Here is a 13,882-nt window from a genome sequence, read left to right on the forward strand (position 1 = left end):
ACCCCAAGATAGGTATTTCTGTTTGAGGAGATAGGAATCTGGAGGTGAAATAGTATGAGGTACCATTTCTCAAAAAATTTAACGTCCAAAGGTCCCATGAGAAGAGGCTTAATTCTATGGTTCCATTTTTCCTGCGTGCTTCCAATAGTGAGTTGGTTTTGACAGATTTCTGAAATGTTGTGATCTTTCCACATTCAGACCTCATCTTGATTGGGCATATGCTTGTCGTTTAGTGTGAGATGGTCTTAAAATGGAACATTACTTAGCCCATGTATATTTCCCATCTAAACTTTTCACCGCCGTTCTGCTTGAAGATCTGTTTAGATGTGGGTTGATACAGTGGAGAAATGGATGGGTAACTGGTGCTTTGATACTGTTTGCTATCAACAAATATTAAAGGAAATGGTAGAAAGTATATATGACAATGACTTGGGGATGCTGTAGGTGAAGAGGTCATGCAGGAAGGAGGACCATTTGAATGCTCAATTTTCAAGTGTGGAGAAATCTATTCTAGTATACAAATGCTGGGGTGCATGCTTGATATGGGTTCACCACTAGAATATCATGTTGAATAATATTTGCTGTGATGGAAGTGTGATGTCTAACGAGGGATCGTGATGTGCTTCCCATTAGTTGTTTTCACTGTCTTGCCTTCTTTGTTATCAAGATGAAACCATGTCTCAGATGAGGAGGAGGACTTGAATATACAAAAGTTTTCTTGACATGTCAGTGGATGGAATGCTCTCACCCATGGCTGATGGATGGGTAAAATTTGAATGATGTCCTTAGAGCAGCTCAAGACTGTGAGTGCAGAGCAAGGGTGGTGAGTGGCTGGACTTGAATGTGGACAGCAGGTGGGTCAGCAGTGATACTGCGTGGACAATGGATTGATTTCATAGTTGGTGCCAAGACCTGCAGCATCTCTGCACATTTTTATCTCCTTTTCACTGTTTTGAATGGTAGCACTAGTCTTCTGATGACAATGGATGTTCACAATTACTGTGCATATAGAGTGATGATGCACACCTGTAACATAGTATAATTCTTATGTGAAACCCCGTTAATCCATGTATAATGAGCAATCATGTGACAGAATTTCTCCTCAGCTCTGTTTCCTTTGTTCCCAGGGTATTGTTTCGGTGTGTATATCCAACTTCTGGGTAGGGATTTTGACTTGAAAATGGCAGGGTTGCGTTCCAAGATTTCCTTCCTCCCTTGGCAAGGTCCCAACCACCTGAAGTCAGCAATTTCTGTTAATCAAGAATGAAGCAGAATCCCTCAAAGTTTACTGAAGTAGTTGGGAAAGATTCCTGTGGTCACACTTCAACATTTGAAGTTTCATATTCATCAGAGGTGAGCAGGGCCCATAGCTAGTTACTCTGTGATAACTGGTGACTATTCCTGAAGATGTCATGTACATTGCAGTCCAGAGAATGACAATGGGGCTGTACTTGCAACTTAGGTCCACAGTGACTTCCTCGTGCTTTGTGGAAGGACTCTGTGCCTGCAGAGAAGGCTGTGACATCAAACTCATGTAATTATTTTGGAATGCTTCCTTTCCTACTTGTGGATCTGTACCCGCTCCTAGAATTTTATCCATGTAGAAAGGCTTTGTTGTTATTTGTTTATTTTCCAGTTTATTTTGTTTTGTATCTGTTGCTCATGTAAGCCACTAGCTGGGCATTTCAAGAGTGTTACATGTGTTTTGGAGTACTGGAGATGTGTAGATACTTAGTGTTCTCTTCCATTTTCATTACTGTGCTGTGGATATAAGCCTGGAAGAACTGGAAGAGATAAGACATGTAGTAATGAGGGAGTGGTTTCCATACAGAGCTTGAACATTGACAGCTGTCAAGGCTCAGTCTTTAATATATTTCTCCATCAGTTAAATGTCAGTGAATGGAATGTGCCTGCAGTGAGAGAGATACCATTAGTGTGTGGATGCTTTCCACGACACTGACAATATCTGATTGTGGAGTATGGAGATGAAAACTCGACTTAGAGAATATATAACTACTGTGTTAAGGTGTCTATGGTTAGGCAGAGTTATGCTTTCATCCCTGGTGCCAAGGCCTGCAATTTCTGCTGTGATCCCGGTATCCCTGTCCTTGGAGGCAGTGATGCTTCCCCAAGAATCTTGTATTTGGAAGTATTTGGCAAAAGCTGCAGGAGGAAACAGAGCTGAGGTGTGGAAGAATGCATCAAGAGGGACTGATATTTAAGAAGCCAAAGGGAAAGAAGGGCAGAAGAGTGATGTGGTCACTGACGTCCCCTGCTAATGTAAAACTAGAGCAGCAACTGATCCAAGTGGGTGATCTCATTGTACAACTTCATGAAGACCTGCATGCCTATCTACTGTAGGTTGCTGGTGCCTTCATACTAAACTAAGTGTTGTTAGTTTCTGGTGTGTGAGTCAATATGTTGTTGGAAGTAATGTAGGTGATATGAGATCAAGACAAAGGTATTCAATTGTTCCAGTCACCAAGGCTGCAGTGATAGCAGAGGAAAACAATCATTCAAGGCTGTCCAGAGGTGAAGGAATGGCAGTAATTATTTCTCTGTCACATCCATGCTGGTGCTTTTTTCCTTGCTTCGTTCATTTTTTCATTGGGCACGCAGCAGACATGACATGCAATCTGACTTTCTTGTTCAGAAAGAAGTCTGACCTGTGACATATTTTCCACCAAGATAAAAGAAGTCTCCAGTGCAGCTGTTACCTGTGAAATATCTTAACTATTGTATGAGGGGAGCTGCTCAGCGGAGACAGTCCAGAATGGAATTCTCCGTGGCAGGGGTTTGATGTGTGATGTGGGGAGCTACTGGCTTATTGATGCATCCTGACACAGGGGAATATGATTTTGGAAGTAGGCTCCATACAGTGTGTGAGAGGGAAGTTCCATTTGTTGAATTGTGTGGAGACAGAAGCGGTTCTGTGTAGAATGTCAATATGAAGAAAACAATGTGAAGTTAATACTGAATGCAGTATTTCATCAAGAGTGCTCCTTCAAGAGGCTGCGAAGCTCTCACTCAAGGAAAACTGCAAGAAACATGGTACAGAGTGCGCTTCTGCAGTACATACTAGCAGGTGGAACTAAAATGGATTGTAATTTACAAAGGACATTATTGTCAATTCATTTTCTCACGTGTTGGAAATAGCACAAACACAGCAGTATTGTCTGTGGTTCTTACTGCTCTGAAGAAAAGAAAGCATGAACATTCATATTCCAAGAAGCGGAGAAATGGAAACTGAATGCAGATCAACATCATTTGTTTCACTTCTCTGGAGAAAGGTTTTAGTGTGAGTGCACAGCCTTCTCAGACCGCCCAGGGAAGCTGCTGGTTAATTGGAGCACACAGGTAGAACAGAATGCTTGGTTTTGGATCTTGTCTGCCAGTTCTACTTGGAAATATGCACGAAGTTCTGTTATCCAAGAGAAACAGACCCCAGGAAAAGCCATCATGATGGACCTCAACGTTGAAATGAAACTACTAAGTTTTAAGGGAATATAGGATATTAGCTACAGTATGGAGAACACAGAAGAAAATGTAGTTCAGGAAGGAAGGAGAAGGTCCACAGAAGCACACTACTATCTCTCTGATCACGAACACGATTAAGAGCAGAAAGGATCCTGTCGTCAGCAGGAAGAAGACAAAGGTAGCTAAAATCTAAATGCTTACAGTGAAACCAAATTGCTGAGAGAGTGCATCGTGCGGCGGTTGTGCGGTCCCGGCGGTTCCCGCGGCAGAGGCAGCGGCGGCGCTCGGTGGAGCCGTGCGTGCAGTGCCGGGCGGCGGCTGCGGGCGCCGCTGTTCACCGCGGAGGAGAGGAAGGAGCGGAGCGCTGCAGCCAGCCCCGCCCGCTGCGGCCCGGCTCGCTCGCTCGCTCTGTCGCTGTGTCGGCGTTCGGAAGGGCTGCGAGCGGACCCGCGGTGGTGCAGCGAGGCGGAGGGGTGGCGGGAGAGCTCGGCGGCGGCCGAGAGGAGATCCGGAGCCGGAGAAGAAGGCGAGACAGAAGCGGGAGCAGAATCGGGAGGCGGAGCGGCGCCGGAGCGGCGAGCGTGAGGTGCCGGCGGTTGGTGCGGTGCGGGAGATGTGCGCGGCGAGAGAAGGGCGCTGGGGCCGGAGGCGGCGGGCGCTGCTGCTGTGCTGCGTGTTGGTGGCGGCGTGGGAGGCGGCGTGGGGGCAGCTGCGCTACTCGGTGCCCGAGGAGCTGCCCAAGGGCTCGTTCGTGGGCGACGTGGCCAAGGACCTGGCGCTGGAGCTGGCGGCGCTGCGCGCCCGCGGCGCCCGAGTTGTGTCCCAAGGTAGGACGCAGTACTTCGCTCTGAAGGCCAGCAGCGGACACTTGGTGACGGCCGAGAGGATAGACAGGGAGCAGCTTTGCCGGCTGCTGGAGAAATGCGTGCTGCGCTGCGAGCTGATCGTGGAGGGAGAGATGAAGGTGTATGCAATAGAAGTGGAAATCACGGACATCAACGATAACGCTCCAACCTTTAAGGAAATTCAGCTGGACGAGAAAATCAGTGAGATAACAGCACCGGGGTCACGATTTCCTCTGACTAAAGCTCAAGACCCGGACGTGGGTTCGAATTCCCTGCAGAGCTATGCGCTGAGCGGTGACGAGCACTTCTCGCTGTCCGTGCAGGCGGGTGCCGACGGCGAGAAGCGTCCCGTGCTGGTGCTGACCAAGGCGCTGGACCGGGAGGAGGCGGCGTTTCACGAGCTGCTGCTGAGGGCGAGCGACGGCGGCGAGCCGGCGCGGACGGGCACGGCGCGCATTCGCGTGGTTGTGCTGGACGCCAACGACAACGCGCCCGCCTTCAGCCAGGCGGTGTATACCGTGCGAGTGCCCGAGGACGTGCCCGTGGGCTCCACGCTGCTCAGCGTCACCGCCACCGACCCCGACGACGGAATCTACGGCGAGGTGACATACTCGCTTAAGGTCGCAACAGAAATTGCTTTAGAAGTGTTTCACCTTGAGCTTGAAACTGGTGCGATCAAGCTTGTGAAGAACCTGGATTTCGAGGAGGGAGAGTTGTACGAGCTTGAAGTGCAGACAAGGGATGGCGGTGGCCTTTCTGACACAGCGAAAGTGTCGATCTCGGTGACGGACGTGAACGACAACGCGCCCGAGATTTCGGTGCGGTCGGCGCTGAGCGAGATCTCGGAGGACGCGGCGCCGGGGACGGTGGTGGCCCTGGTGCACGTGCAGGACCGCGACTCGGGCGGCAACGGGGAGGTGCGGTGCAGCCTCGGCGAGGGCGTCCCGTTCCGGCTGGAGCGGGCGCTGGACGACTACTACAGCGTGGTGACGGCGCGGGAGCTGGACCGCGAGCAGGCGTCGGAGTACAACGTGACGGTGCGGGCGGCGGACGGCGGGTCGCCGGCGCTGCGGAGCAGCGCGGTGCTGGCGCTGCGGGTGCTGGACGTGAACGACAACGCGCCGGTGTTCGCGGAGGCGCGCTACAGCGCCCGGCTGCCCGAGAACAACGCCGAGGGCGCGCTGGTGCTGACGGTGCGCGCGTCGGACGCGGACTGGGGGCAGAACGCGCGCGTGCGCTACCGGCTGCGGGAGGGGCGGCTGCGGGGCGCGCCGCTCTCGTCCTACGTGTCGGTGCAGGCGGAGACGGGCGCGCTGTACGCGCTGCGCTCCTTCGACTACGAGGAGGTGCGCGAGCTGGAGCTGTGGGTGCGGGCGGAGGACGGCGGCGCGCCGCCGCTCAGCAGCAACGTGTCGGTGCGCCTGCTGATCGCGGACGAGAACGACAACGCGCCGCAGGTGCTGTACCCGCCGGCGCCGGGCTCGGGCTCGGGCGCGGGCGCGGGCGCGGGTGCGGTCTCGGGCTGGGCGGGCGTGGAGCTGGCGCCGCGCTCGGCCGAGCCCGGCGCGCTGGTGGCCAAGGTGGTGGCGGTGGACGCGGACGCGGGGCAGAACGCGTGGCTGTCGTACGAGCTGGCCAAGGCGACGGAGCCGGGGCTGTTCCGCGTGGGGCTGCACAGCGGCGAGGTGCGCACGGCGCGCTCGCCAATGGCCCGCGACGCGGCCCGCCACAGCCTGGTGGTGCTGGTCAAGGACCGCGGCCGGCCGGCGCTGTCGGCCACGGCCACGCTGACGGTGGTGCTGGCCGAGAGCGTGGCCGAGCTGCTCTCGGAGCTGGGCAGCGCCGCGGCGCCGGCCGAGCCCGCCGGCAGCCTGACGCGCTGGCTGGTGCTGGCCGTGGCGGCCGTGTCCTGCCTCTTCCTCGCCTTCCTGCTGCTGCTGCTGGCGCTGCGCCTCCGCCGCTGGCGCCGCTCGCGGCTGCCGCCGCCGCCCAGCGGAACCTTGCGCGGCGTCCCGGCCTCGCACTTCGTGGGCATCGACGGCGTCCGCGCCTTCCTGCGCTCCTACTCTCACGACGTCTCGCTCACCGCCGACTCGCGCAAGAGCCAGCTGCGCTGCGCGCCCGGCAGCTGCTGCGACACGCTCCCGGCCCGCCCGCCGCCCGACGAAACCGAGCCGCTGCGCGGGGAACACGCTGCCGCCCAGCGCGCCGCTGACACCGACGCCCTCACGGTGAGTTGTCGAACCGAGACGGATTCCACATCTCGGTTCCCTCACTCCCCCCATCTCTCGCTCGGGGCTTTGGCTCTCCTTCGCAGCACTTTTCTCCCCTCACTCTTCTTCCAGAATTCTTTTGCTCACATGGATGTTGGCAGTACAAGCTTCCTTCCCATTTCGCTATATTTTGCAGGGATTTGCACTTGACGTTCCAAGTTTGCACTGTGTTTTGCTTCTGATATTCCCAGTTTGCCTTCAGCTTGTTCAGTTGTTTGTAGAATGCCTTTTTATAATTAGGTTTTCTGTATCAGTACATCTCAAGCTGCTGGCACTGTGTTTGAAGAATGGGCTTTATGATTTCATGAGTGTAAAGGCAAAGGGACCATCAGAAATAAGCAGATGTTGCAGTAGGTTTAAAGAAATGAATACTCACTGATCCGCAAAGTTCTAGGCTTGAAGAGAAAAAAACTTCGGAGTAGGGATCTCCAGGAAGCGGTCCTTCCTCATTTGCAGCAGGCCCTTAAAGAGGTCTAGGCGCGGACTGGAGCGACCCCTTCCGGTCGCACGGGTGAATGCCGCCTCCTCTGTTCCCACGATTGACCGGGTCTTTCCTTCAGGTGCTCCGTCACTGGTTCAGGCCGTCACTCAGTAGTCCGCATACCGATGAGTAATTACTCATATTTTTGACTATTTCAATTTGCCTGTGATCACAATCAAACACAATCTTCACAGTCGGTACTGTGTATCAATTGCTTTGGAATGATTTGTGTGAATGGCTTGTGAGGAAAGTAGGGAATGTATTTTGCTGTTTCTCGGTCTTTTATCTATGTCCTGATAACAATCGACCCTGGCTTATCTTTGCTTACTCTTTCTATAGCAACTGCAACGTTCGGGTTTTATCACTTTTATGTCTAGTTTCATTATGTTTGGGCAGATCCAAGAGTGTTGTCACTGCAGTGACAATGTTGCTCACCACTTATGTATATTCAACATTTTTGCCTTGTTTCCTTTCAAATTCTAAAGGAAGAACCCATTATAGCTGATAACCCTTTCAAGACTGGAAAATCATTTATAGATGAGCTACGGGGGAGCCGTTTCCATTCGTGCCTTGAATATTTAATGCTGTCAACGTGAAGAATTCTGTATTCTTAGATTTCTGTAAAATGTCATTAAAAAAAAAGTTGTTGACTGTGATTACAATAGTCCCAAATGCTGCTACTGTTGATCGTTGAAGTGAAATCTATGAATACTGAGAGAAGAGGGTAAGAGTCTAGTGTCAAGCCTGTGAAATAGGTGATAAGCGTGGTTTAGAGAAGGTACAGTTTAATTTCATACTGGTGCTCAGATTGGTGCTCTTTCCAAAGAAGTCCTCATTTCATTGTCATTAGAGGCAGTGACAGATCACTGGAATTGAATATCTCACCCAAATTGTTTGTGGGAAAACATATTCTTATTATTTTACCTGGAATGGCATACAACCCCCACGTGAAACCTCTCCAGTGTGCATGTAGCAAACACATGATATGGAAGCTGCAGCTGTTCTGTTGTATCCAAAATTGAATGTTTTACAATTCAGTCTTCCTACAGAATGGTGCTTAACATCTGATGGTTGATGAGTTGGAGAGCAGTTTCATTGTTAAAGAGCAGTATAAATACTGACTTATTATATTGCCTTTTCCTTTTGTCCTTGTCCAAGTTACTCAGTTTATAATTTCCACGTTCAGAGCATATTCTTTATCCTTCTCTGCTCCCTTCCACAGCAGTGATTTCATTCACTCTTTGGATAGGAAGAATTAAGAATAGAATTGTAGTTTCACAAAGTTGGTCTAGTTGAAACGGTTGTTGCAAGTCTCACTTTTGGTTATCTTGCTGTCAGCTTGTGTGAAATCTGAGCAATAGGATGCTGTACTTACGGCACTGATACAGTGCACACTGATATGAGCCACTTTTTCTTTCCCATTGGAAGTAAAAGTAGGATATTGTTATCAGCATTACTCTAGGAGTTATCGACTTTCTTTTCTTATTCCCTAATGATTTTCAACCTGAAAGAATGACATCTGTTGTGAGACAGGGCAGATATGAAAGAGTACCGCTTGCTTCTGTTGTACCTGTATAGGCAATAGGTGTTCTTGTTCTTTCTGGTTCTACTTTGTTTGGAATTTTTAATTGATGAATGCATTTGTTTGGTTCATTTCTATTTTTTCCTTTGTATTGTCCATAAGTGCCTATTTGTGTGACTTTAATGTGATCATAGAATGCTAGAAACAGAGTGGTTTGGGTTGGAAGGGACCTTTGAGATCATCTGTTTCCAATACCCCTGCTGTAGGCAGGGACAACTCCCTCTAGATTAGGTTGCTGAATGCCCATCCAGACTGGCCATGAGTGCTTCCAGGGTGAGAACATCTACATCCTCACTGGGCAGCCTGTTCCAGTGTCTCACCTCCCTCACCATAAAGAATTTCTTCCTAAAATCTGTCTAGTCTAAACCTACTGTCTTGCAGGTATAATGTCCTTTATAAACCCCTTACTGCAACCTGCCCTTATAAGAAGACTCTTTCCAGCTTTCCTGTAGGTCTGCCAGGTACTTGAAGGCCACTATGAGATCCCACTGGAGCCATCTCTTCTACAAGCTGAAGAGACCCAGCTCTCTCAGCCTGTCCTAGTAGGGGAGGTGCTCCAGCCCTCTGCTCATCTTCATGGCCCTCCTCTGGACCTGATCAAACAGCTCCATGTCCTCCTTCTGTTGCGGAAGCCAAGACTTGATGTACTACTGCTGGTGGGATCTCACAGAGACTGAGTAGAGAGGCAGAATCACGTTCCTCGTCCTGCTGGTCACACTTCTCTTGGTGCAACCCAGGATACATTTGGCCTTTGGTGCTGCTTGCGCACATTGCTTGCTTGTGTTGAATCTTTCATCATCAGTCCCCGAGGAATGCTGCTCATCACTGGCCACCATGTTCACACTGAGCTGTTGACTGCAGCTCTGAGTGCAACCATCCAGCCAATTCCCTATTCAGTGGGTGACTGATTCATTTGCTTCATGAGGTTTCATGTTGTTGTTATTTATGTTTTCTAGGACTGATGCTGGGTATTCCTTGTGGTTGATAGCCCTCAAATTGGAGAAGATTTTTGCAGTTGTACAACTCGGCGGTGTACTGTTCATACATATCTTCAATTGTTTTAGATGCCAAAATTTTATGTATTTATCAGTGTAGTTCTGGCAGGGCAGTGGCTCAGTCTCTTACCAGGTGCCTGTGCCATTTATGTTACAATCCCATTGTCCCTGTCCATGTAAGTAAAGAAAAGAAAGGTTTTGGCCTAAATTTCTTTATGTAGCATCATTCTTCATTATTAGAATGTTTTTTAATTCTCATGGATAACCTCATTTATCCTTTCCAATGTCCTTGTAACCTTGTGATATAGAATTTCTTCATTGTCATCGTTACGTTCTCATGACTTTGTTTTCTTGAAGGATTTTTTTCCCATTTCTGGACAGTATTTTTTCACTTGGAAGTGGTGGGATCCAGACTTAATGTTTTTGCTGTTTAGTCTTCCTGTAGGAAGAGGATTGCCATCTGGTTATTGACATGTTGGAGAGCGATTTCAAGTGTTGTACTGCGGGAAATCCTTCCTTTCTTCCTTTGACAAGATCTAAATCACCCCAAGATAGGTATTTCTGTTTGAGGAGATAGGAATCTGGAGGTGAAATAGTATGAGGTACCATTTCTCAAAAAATTTAACGTCCAAAGGTCCCATGAGAAGAGGCTTAATTCTATGGTTCCATTTTTCCTGCGTGCTTCCAATAGTGAGTTGGTTTTGACAGATTTCTGAAATGTTGTGATCTTTCCACATTCAGACCTCATCTTGATTGGGCATATGCTTGTCGTTTAGTGTGAGATGGTCTTAAAATGGAACATTACTTAGCCCATGTATATTTCCCATCTAAACTTTTCACCGCCGTTCTGCTTGAAGATCTGTTTAGATGTGGGTTGATACAGTGGAGAAATGGATGGGTAACTGGTGCTTTGATACTGTTTGCTATCAACAAATATTAAAGGAAATGGTAGAAAGTATATATGACAATGACTTGGGGATGCTGTAGGTGAAGAGGTCATGCAGGAAGGAGGACCATTTGAATGCTCAATTTTCAAGTGTGGAGAAATCTATTCTAGTATACAAATGCTGGGGTGCATGCTTGATATGGGTTCACCACTAGAATATCATGTTGAATAATATTTGCTGTGATGGAAGTGTGATGTCTAACGAGGGATCGTGATGTGCTTCCCATTAGTTGTTTTCACTGTCTTGCCTTCTTTGTTATCAAGATGAAACCATGTCTCAGATGAGGAGGAGGACTTGAATATACAAAAGTTTTCTTGACATGTCAGTGGATGGAATGCTCTCACCCATGGCTGATGGATGGGTAAAATTTGAATGATGTCCTTAGAGCAGCTCAAGACTGTGAGTGCAGAGCAAGGGTGGTGAGTGGCTGGACTTGAATGTGGACAGCAGGTGGGTCAGCAGTGATACTGCGTGGACAATGGATTGATTTCATAGTTGGTGCCAAGACCTGCAGCATCTCTGCACATTTTTATCTCCTTTTCACTGTTTTGAATGGTAGCACTAGTCTTCTGATGACAATGGATGTTCACAATTACTGTGCATATAGAGTGATGATGCACACCTGTAACATAGTATAATTCTTATGTGAAACCCCGTTAATCCATGTATAATGAGCAATCATGTGACAGAATTTCTCCTCAGCTCTGTTTCCTTTGTTCCCAGGGTATTGTTTCGGTGTGTATATCCAACTTCTGGGTAGGGATTTTGACTTGAAAATGGCAGGGTTGCGTTCCAAGATTTCCTTCCTCCCTTGGCAAGGTCCCAACCACCTGAAGTCAGCAATTTCTGTTAATCAAGAATGAAGCAGAATCCCTCAAAGTTTACTGAAGTAGTTGGGAAAGATTCCTGTGGTCACACTTCAACATTTGAAGTTTCATATTCATCAGAGGTGAGCAGGGCCCATAGCTAGTTACTCTGTGATAACTGGTGACTATTCCTGAAGATGTCATGTACATTGCAGTCCAGAGAATGACAATGGGGCTGTACTTGCAACTTAGGTCCACAGTGACTTCCTCGTGCTTTGTGGAAGGACTCTGTGCCTGCAGAGAAGGCTGTGACATCAAACTCATGTAATTATTTTGGAATGCTTCCTTTCCTACTTGTGGATCTGTACCCGCTCCTAGAATTTTATCCATGTAGAAAGGCTTTGTTGTTATTTGTTTATTTTCCAGTTTATTTTGTTTTGTATCTGTTGCTCATGTAAGCCACTAGCTGGGCATTTCAAGAGTGTTACATGTGTTTTGGAGTACTGGAGATGTGTAGATACTTAGTGTTCTCTTCCATTTTCATTACTGTGCTGTGGATATAAGCCTGGAAGAACTGGAAGAGATAAGACATGTAGTAATGAGGGAGTGGTTTCCATACAGAGCTTGAACATTGACAGCTGTCAAGGCTCAGTCTTTAATATATTTCTCCATCAGTTAAATGTCAGTGAATGGAATGTGCCTGCAGTGAGAGAGATACCATTAGTGTGTGGATGCTTTCCACGACACTGACAATATCTGATTGTGGAGTATGGAGATGAAAACTCGACTTAGAGAATATATAACTACTGTGTTAAGGTGTCTATGGTTAGGCAGAGTTATGCTTTCATCCCTGGTGCCAAGGCCTGCAATTTCTGCTGTGATCCCGGTATCCCTGTCCTTGGAGGCAGTGATGCTTCCCCAAGAATCTTGTATTTGGAAGTATTTGGCAAAAGCTGCAGGAGGAAACAGAGCTGAGGTGTGGAAGAATGCATCAAGAGGGACTGATATTTAAGAAGCCAAAGGGAAAGAAGGGCAGAAGAGTGATGTGGTCACTGACGTCCCCTGCTAATGTAAAACTAGAGCAGCAACTGATCCAAGTGGGTGATCTCATTGTACAACTTCATGAAGACCTGCATGCCTATCTACTGTAGGTTGCTGGTGCCTTCATACTAAACTAAGTGTTGTTAGTTTCTGGTGTGTGAGTCAATATGTTGTTGGAAGTAATGTAGGTGATATGAGATCAAGACAAAGGTATTCAATTGTTCCAGTCACCAAGGCTGCAGTGATAGCAGAGGAAAACAATCATTCAAGGCTGTCCAGAGGTGAAGGAATGGCAGTAATTATTTCTCTGTCACATCCATGCTGGTGCTTTTTTCCTTGCTTCGTTCATTTTTTCATTGGGCACGCAGCAGACATGACATGCAATCTGACTTTCTTGTTCAGAAAGAAGTCTGACCTGTGACATATTTTCCACCAAGATAAAAGAAGTCTCCAGTGCAGCTGTTACCTGTGAAATATCTTAACTATTGTATGAGGGGAGCTGCTCAGCGGAGACAGTCCAGAATGGAATTCTCCGTGGCAGGGGTTTGATGTGTGATGTGGGGAGCTACTGGCTTATTGATGCATCCTGACACAGGGGAATATGATTTTGGAAGTAGGCTCCATACAGTGTGTGAGAGGGAAGTTCCATTTGTTGAATTGTGTGGAGACAGAAGCGGTTCTGTGTAGAATGTCAATATGAAGAAAACAATGTGAAGTTAATACTGAATGCAGTATTTCATCAAGAGTGCTCCTTCAAGAGGCTGCGAAGCTCTCACTCAAGGAAAACTGCAAGAAACATGGTACAGAGTGCGCTTCTGCAGTACATACTAGCAGGTGGAACTAAAATGGATTGTAATTTACAAAGGACATTATTGTCAATTCATTTTCTCACGTGTTGGAAATAGCACAAACACAGCAGTATTGTCTGTGGTTCTTACTGCTCTGAAGAAAAGAAAGCATGAACATTCATATTCCAAGAAGCGGAGAAATGGAAACTGAATGCAGATCAACATCATTTGTTTCACTTCTCTGGAGAAAGGTTTTAGTGTGAGTGCACAGCCTTCTCAGACCGCCCAGGGAAGCTGCTGGTTAATTGGAGCACACAGGTAGAACAGAATGCTTGGTTTTGGATCTTGTCTGCCAGTTCTACTTGGAAATATGCACGAAGTTCTGTTATCCAAGAGAAACAGACCCCAGGAAAAGCCATCATGATGGACCTCAACGTTGAAATGAAACTACTAAGTTTTAAGGGAATATAGGATATTAGCTACAGTATGGAGAACACAGAAGAAAATGTAGTTCAGGAAGGAAGGAGAAGGTCCACAGAAGCACACTACTATCTCTCTGATCACGAACACGATTAAGAGCAGAAAGGATCCTGTCGTCAGCAGGAAGAAGACAAAGGTAGCTAAAATCTAAATGCTTACAGTGAAAC

At 47.9% G+C, this 13,882-nt stretch overlaps 1 protein-coding gene across 1 annotated transcript; it reads left to right on the forward strand.

Annotated features, from left to right (window-relative positions):
• The first annotated feature begins 4,090 nt into the window (after positions 1–4,090).
• Positions 4,091–9,023, forward strand: LOC136047758 (protocadherin gamma-A2-like). The gene is given in 3 exon segments (XM_065735052.1): positions 4,091–6,553; positions 8,869–8,893; positions 8,896–9,023. Coding segments are annotated over 3 exon segments (2,616 nt in total).
• The last annotated feature ends 4,859 nt before the right edge of the window (positions 9,024–13,882 follow it).

This window comes from Cyrtonyx montezumae, unplaced genomic scaffold, assembly GCF_038088225.1.
Source record: "Cyrtonyx montezumae isolate F1298 unplaced genomic scaffold, pur_monq_1.0 scaffold_18, whole genome shotgun sequence".
Taxonomy (NCBI): Eukaryota; Metazoa; Chordata; class Aves; order Galliformes; family Odontophoridae; genus Cyrtonyx; species Cyrtonyx montezumae.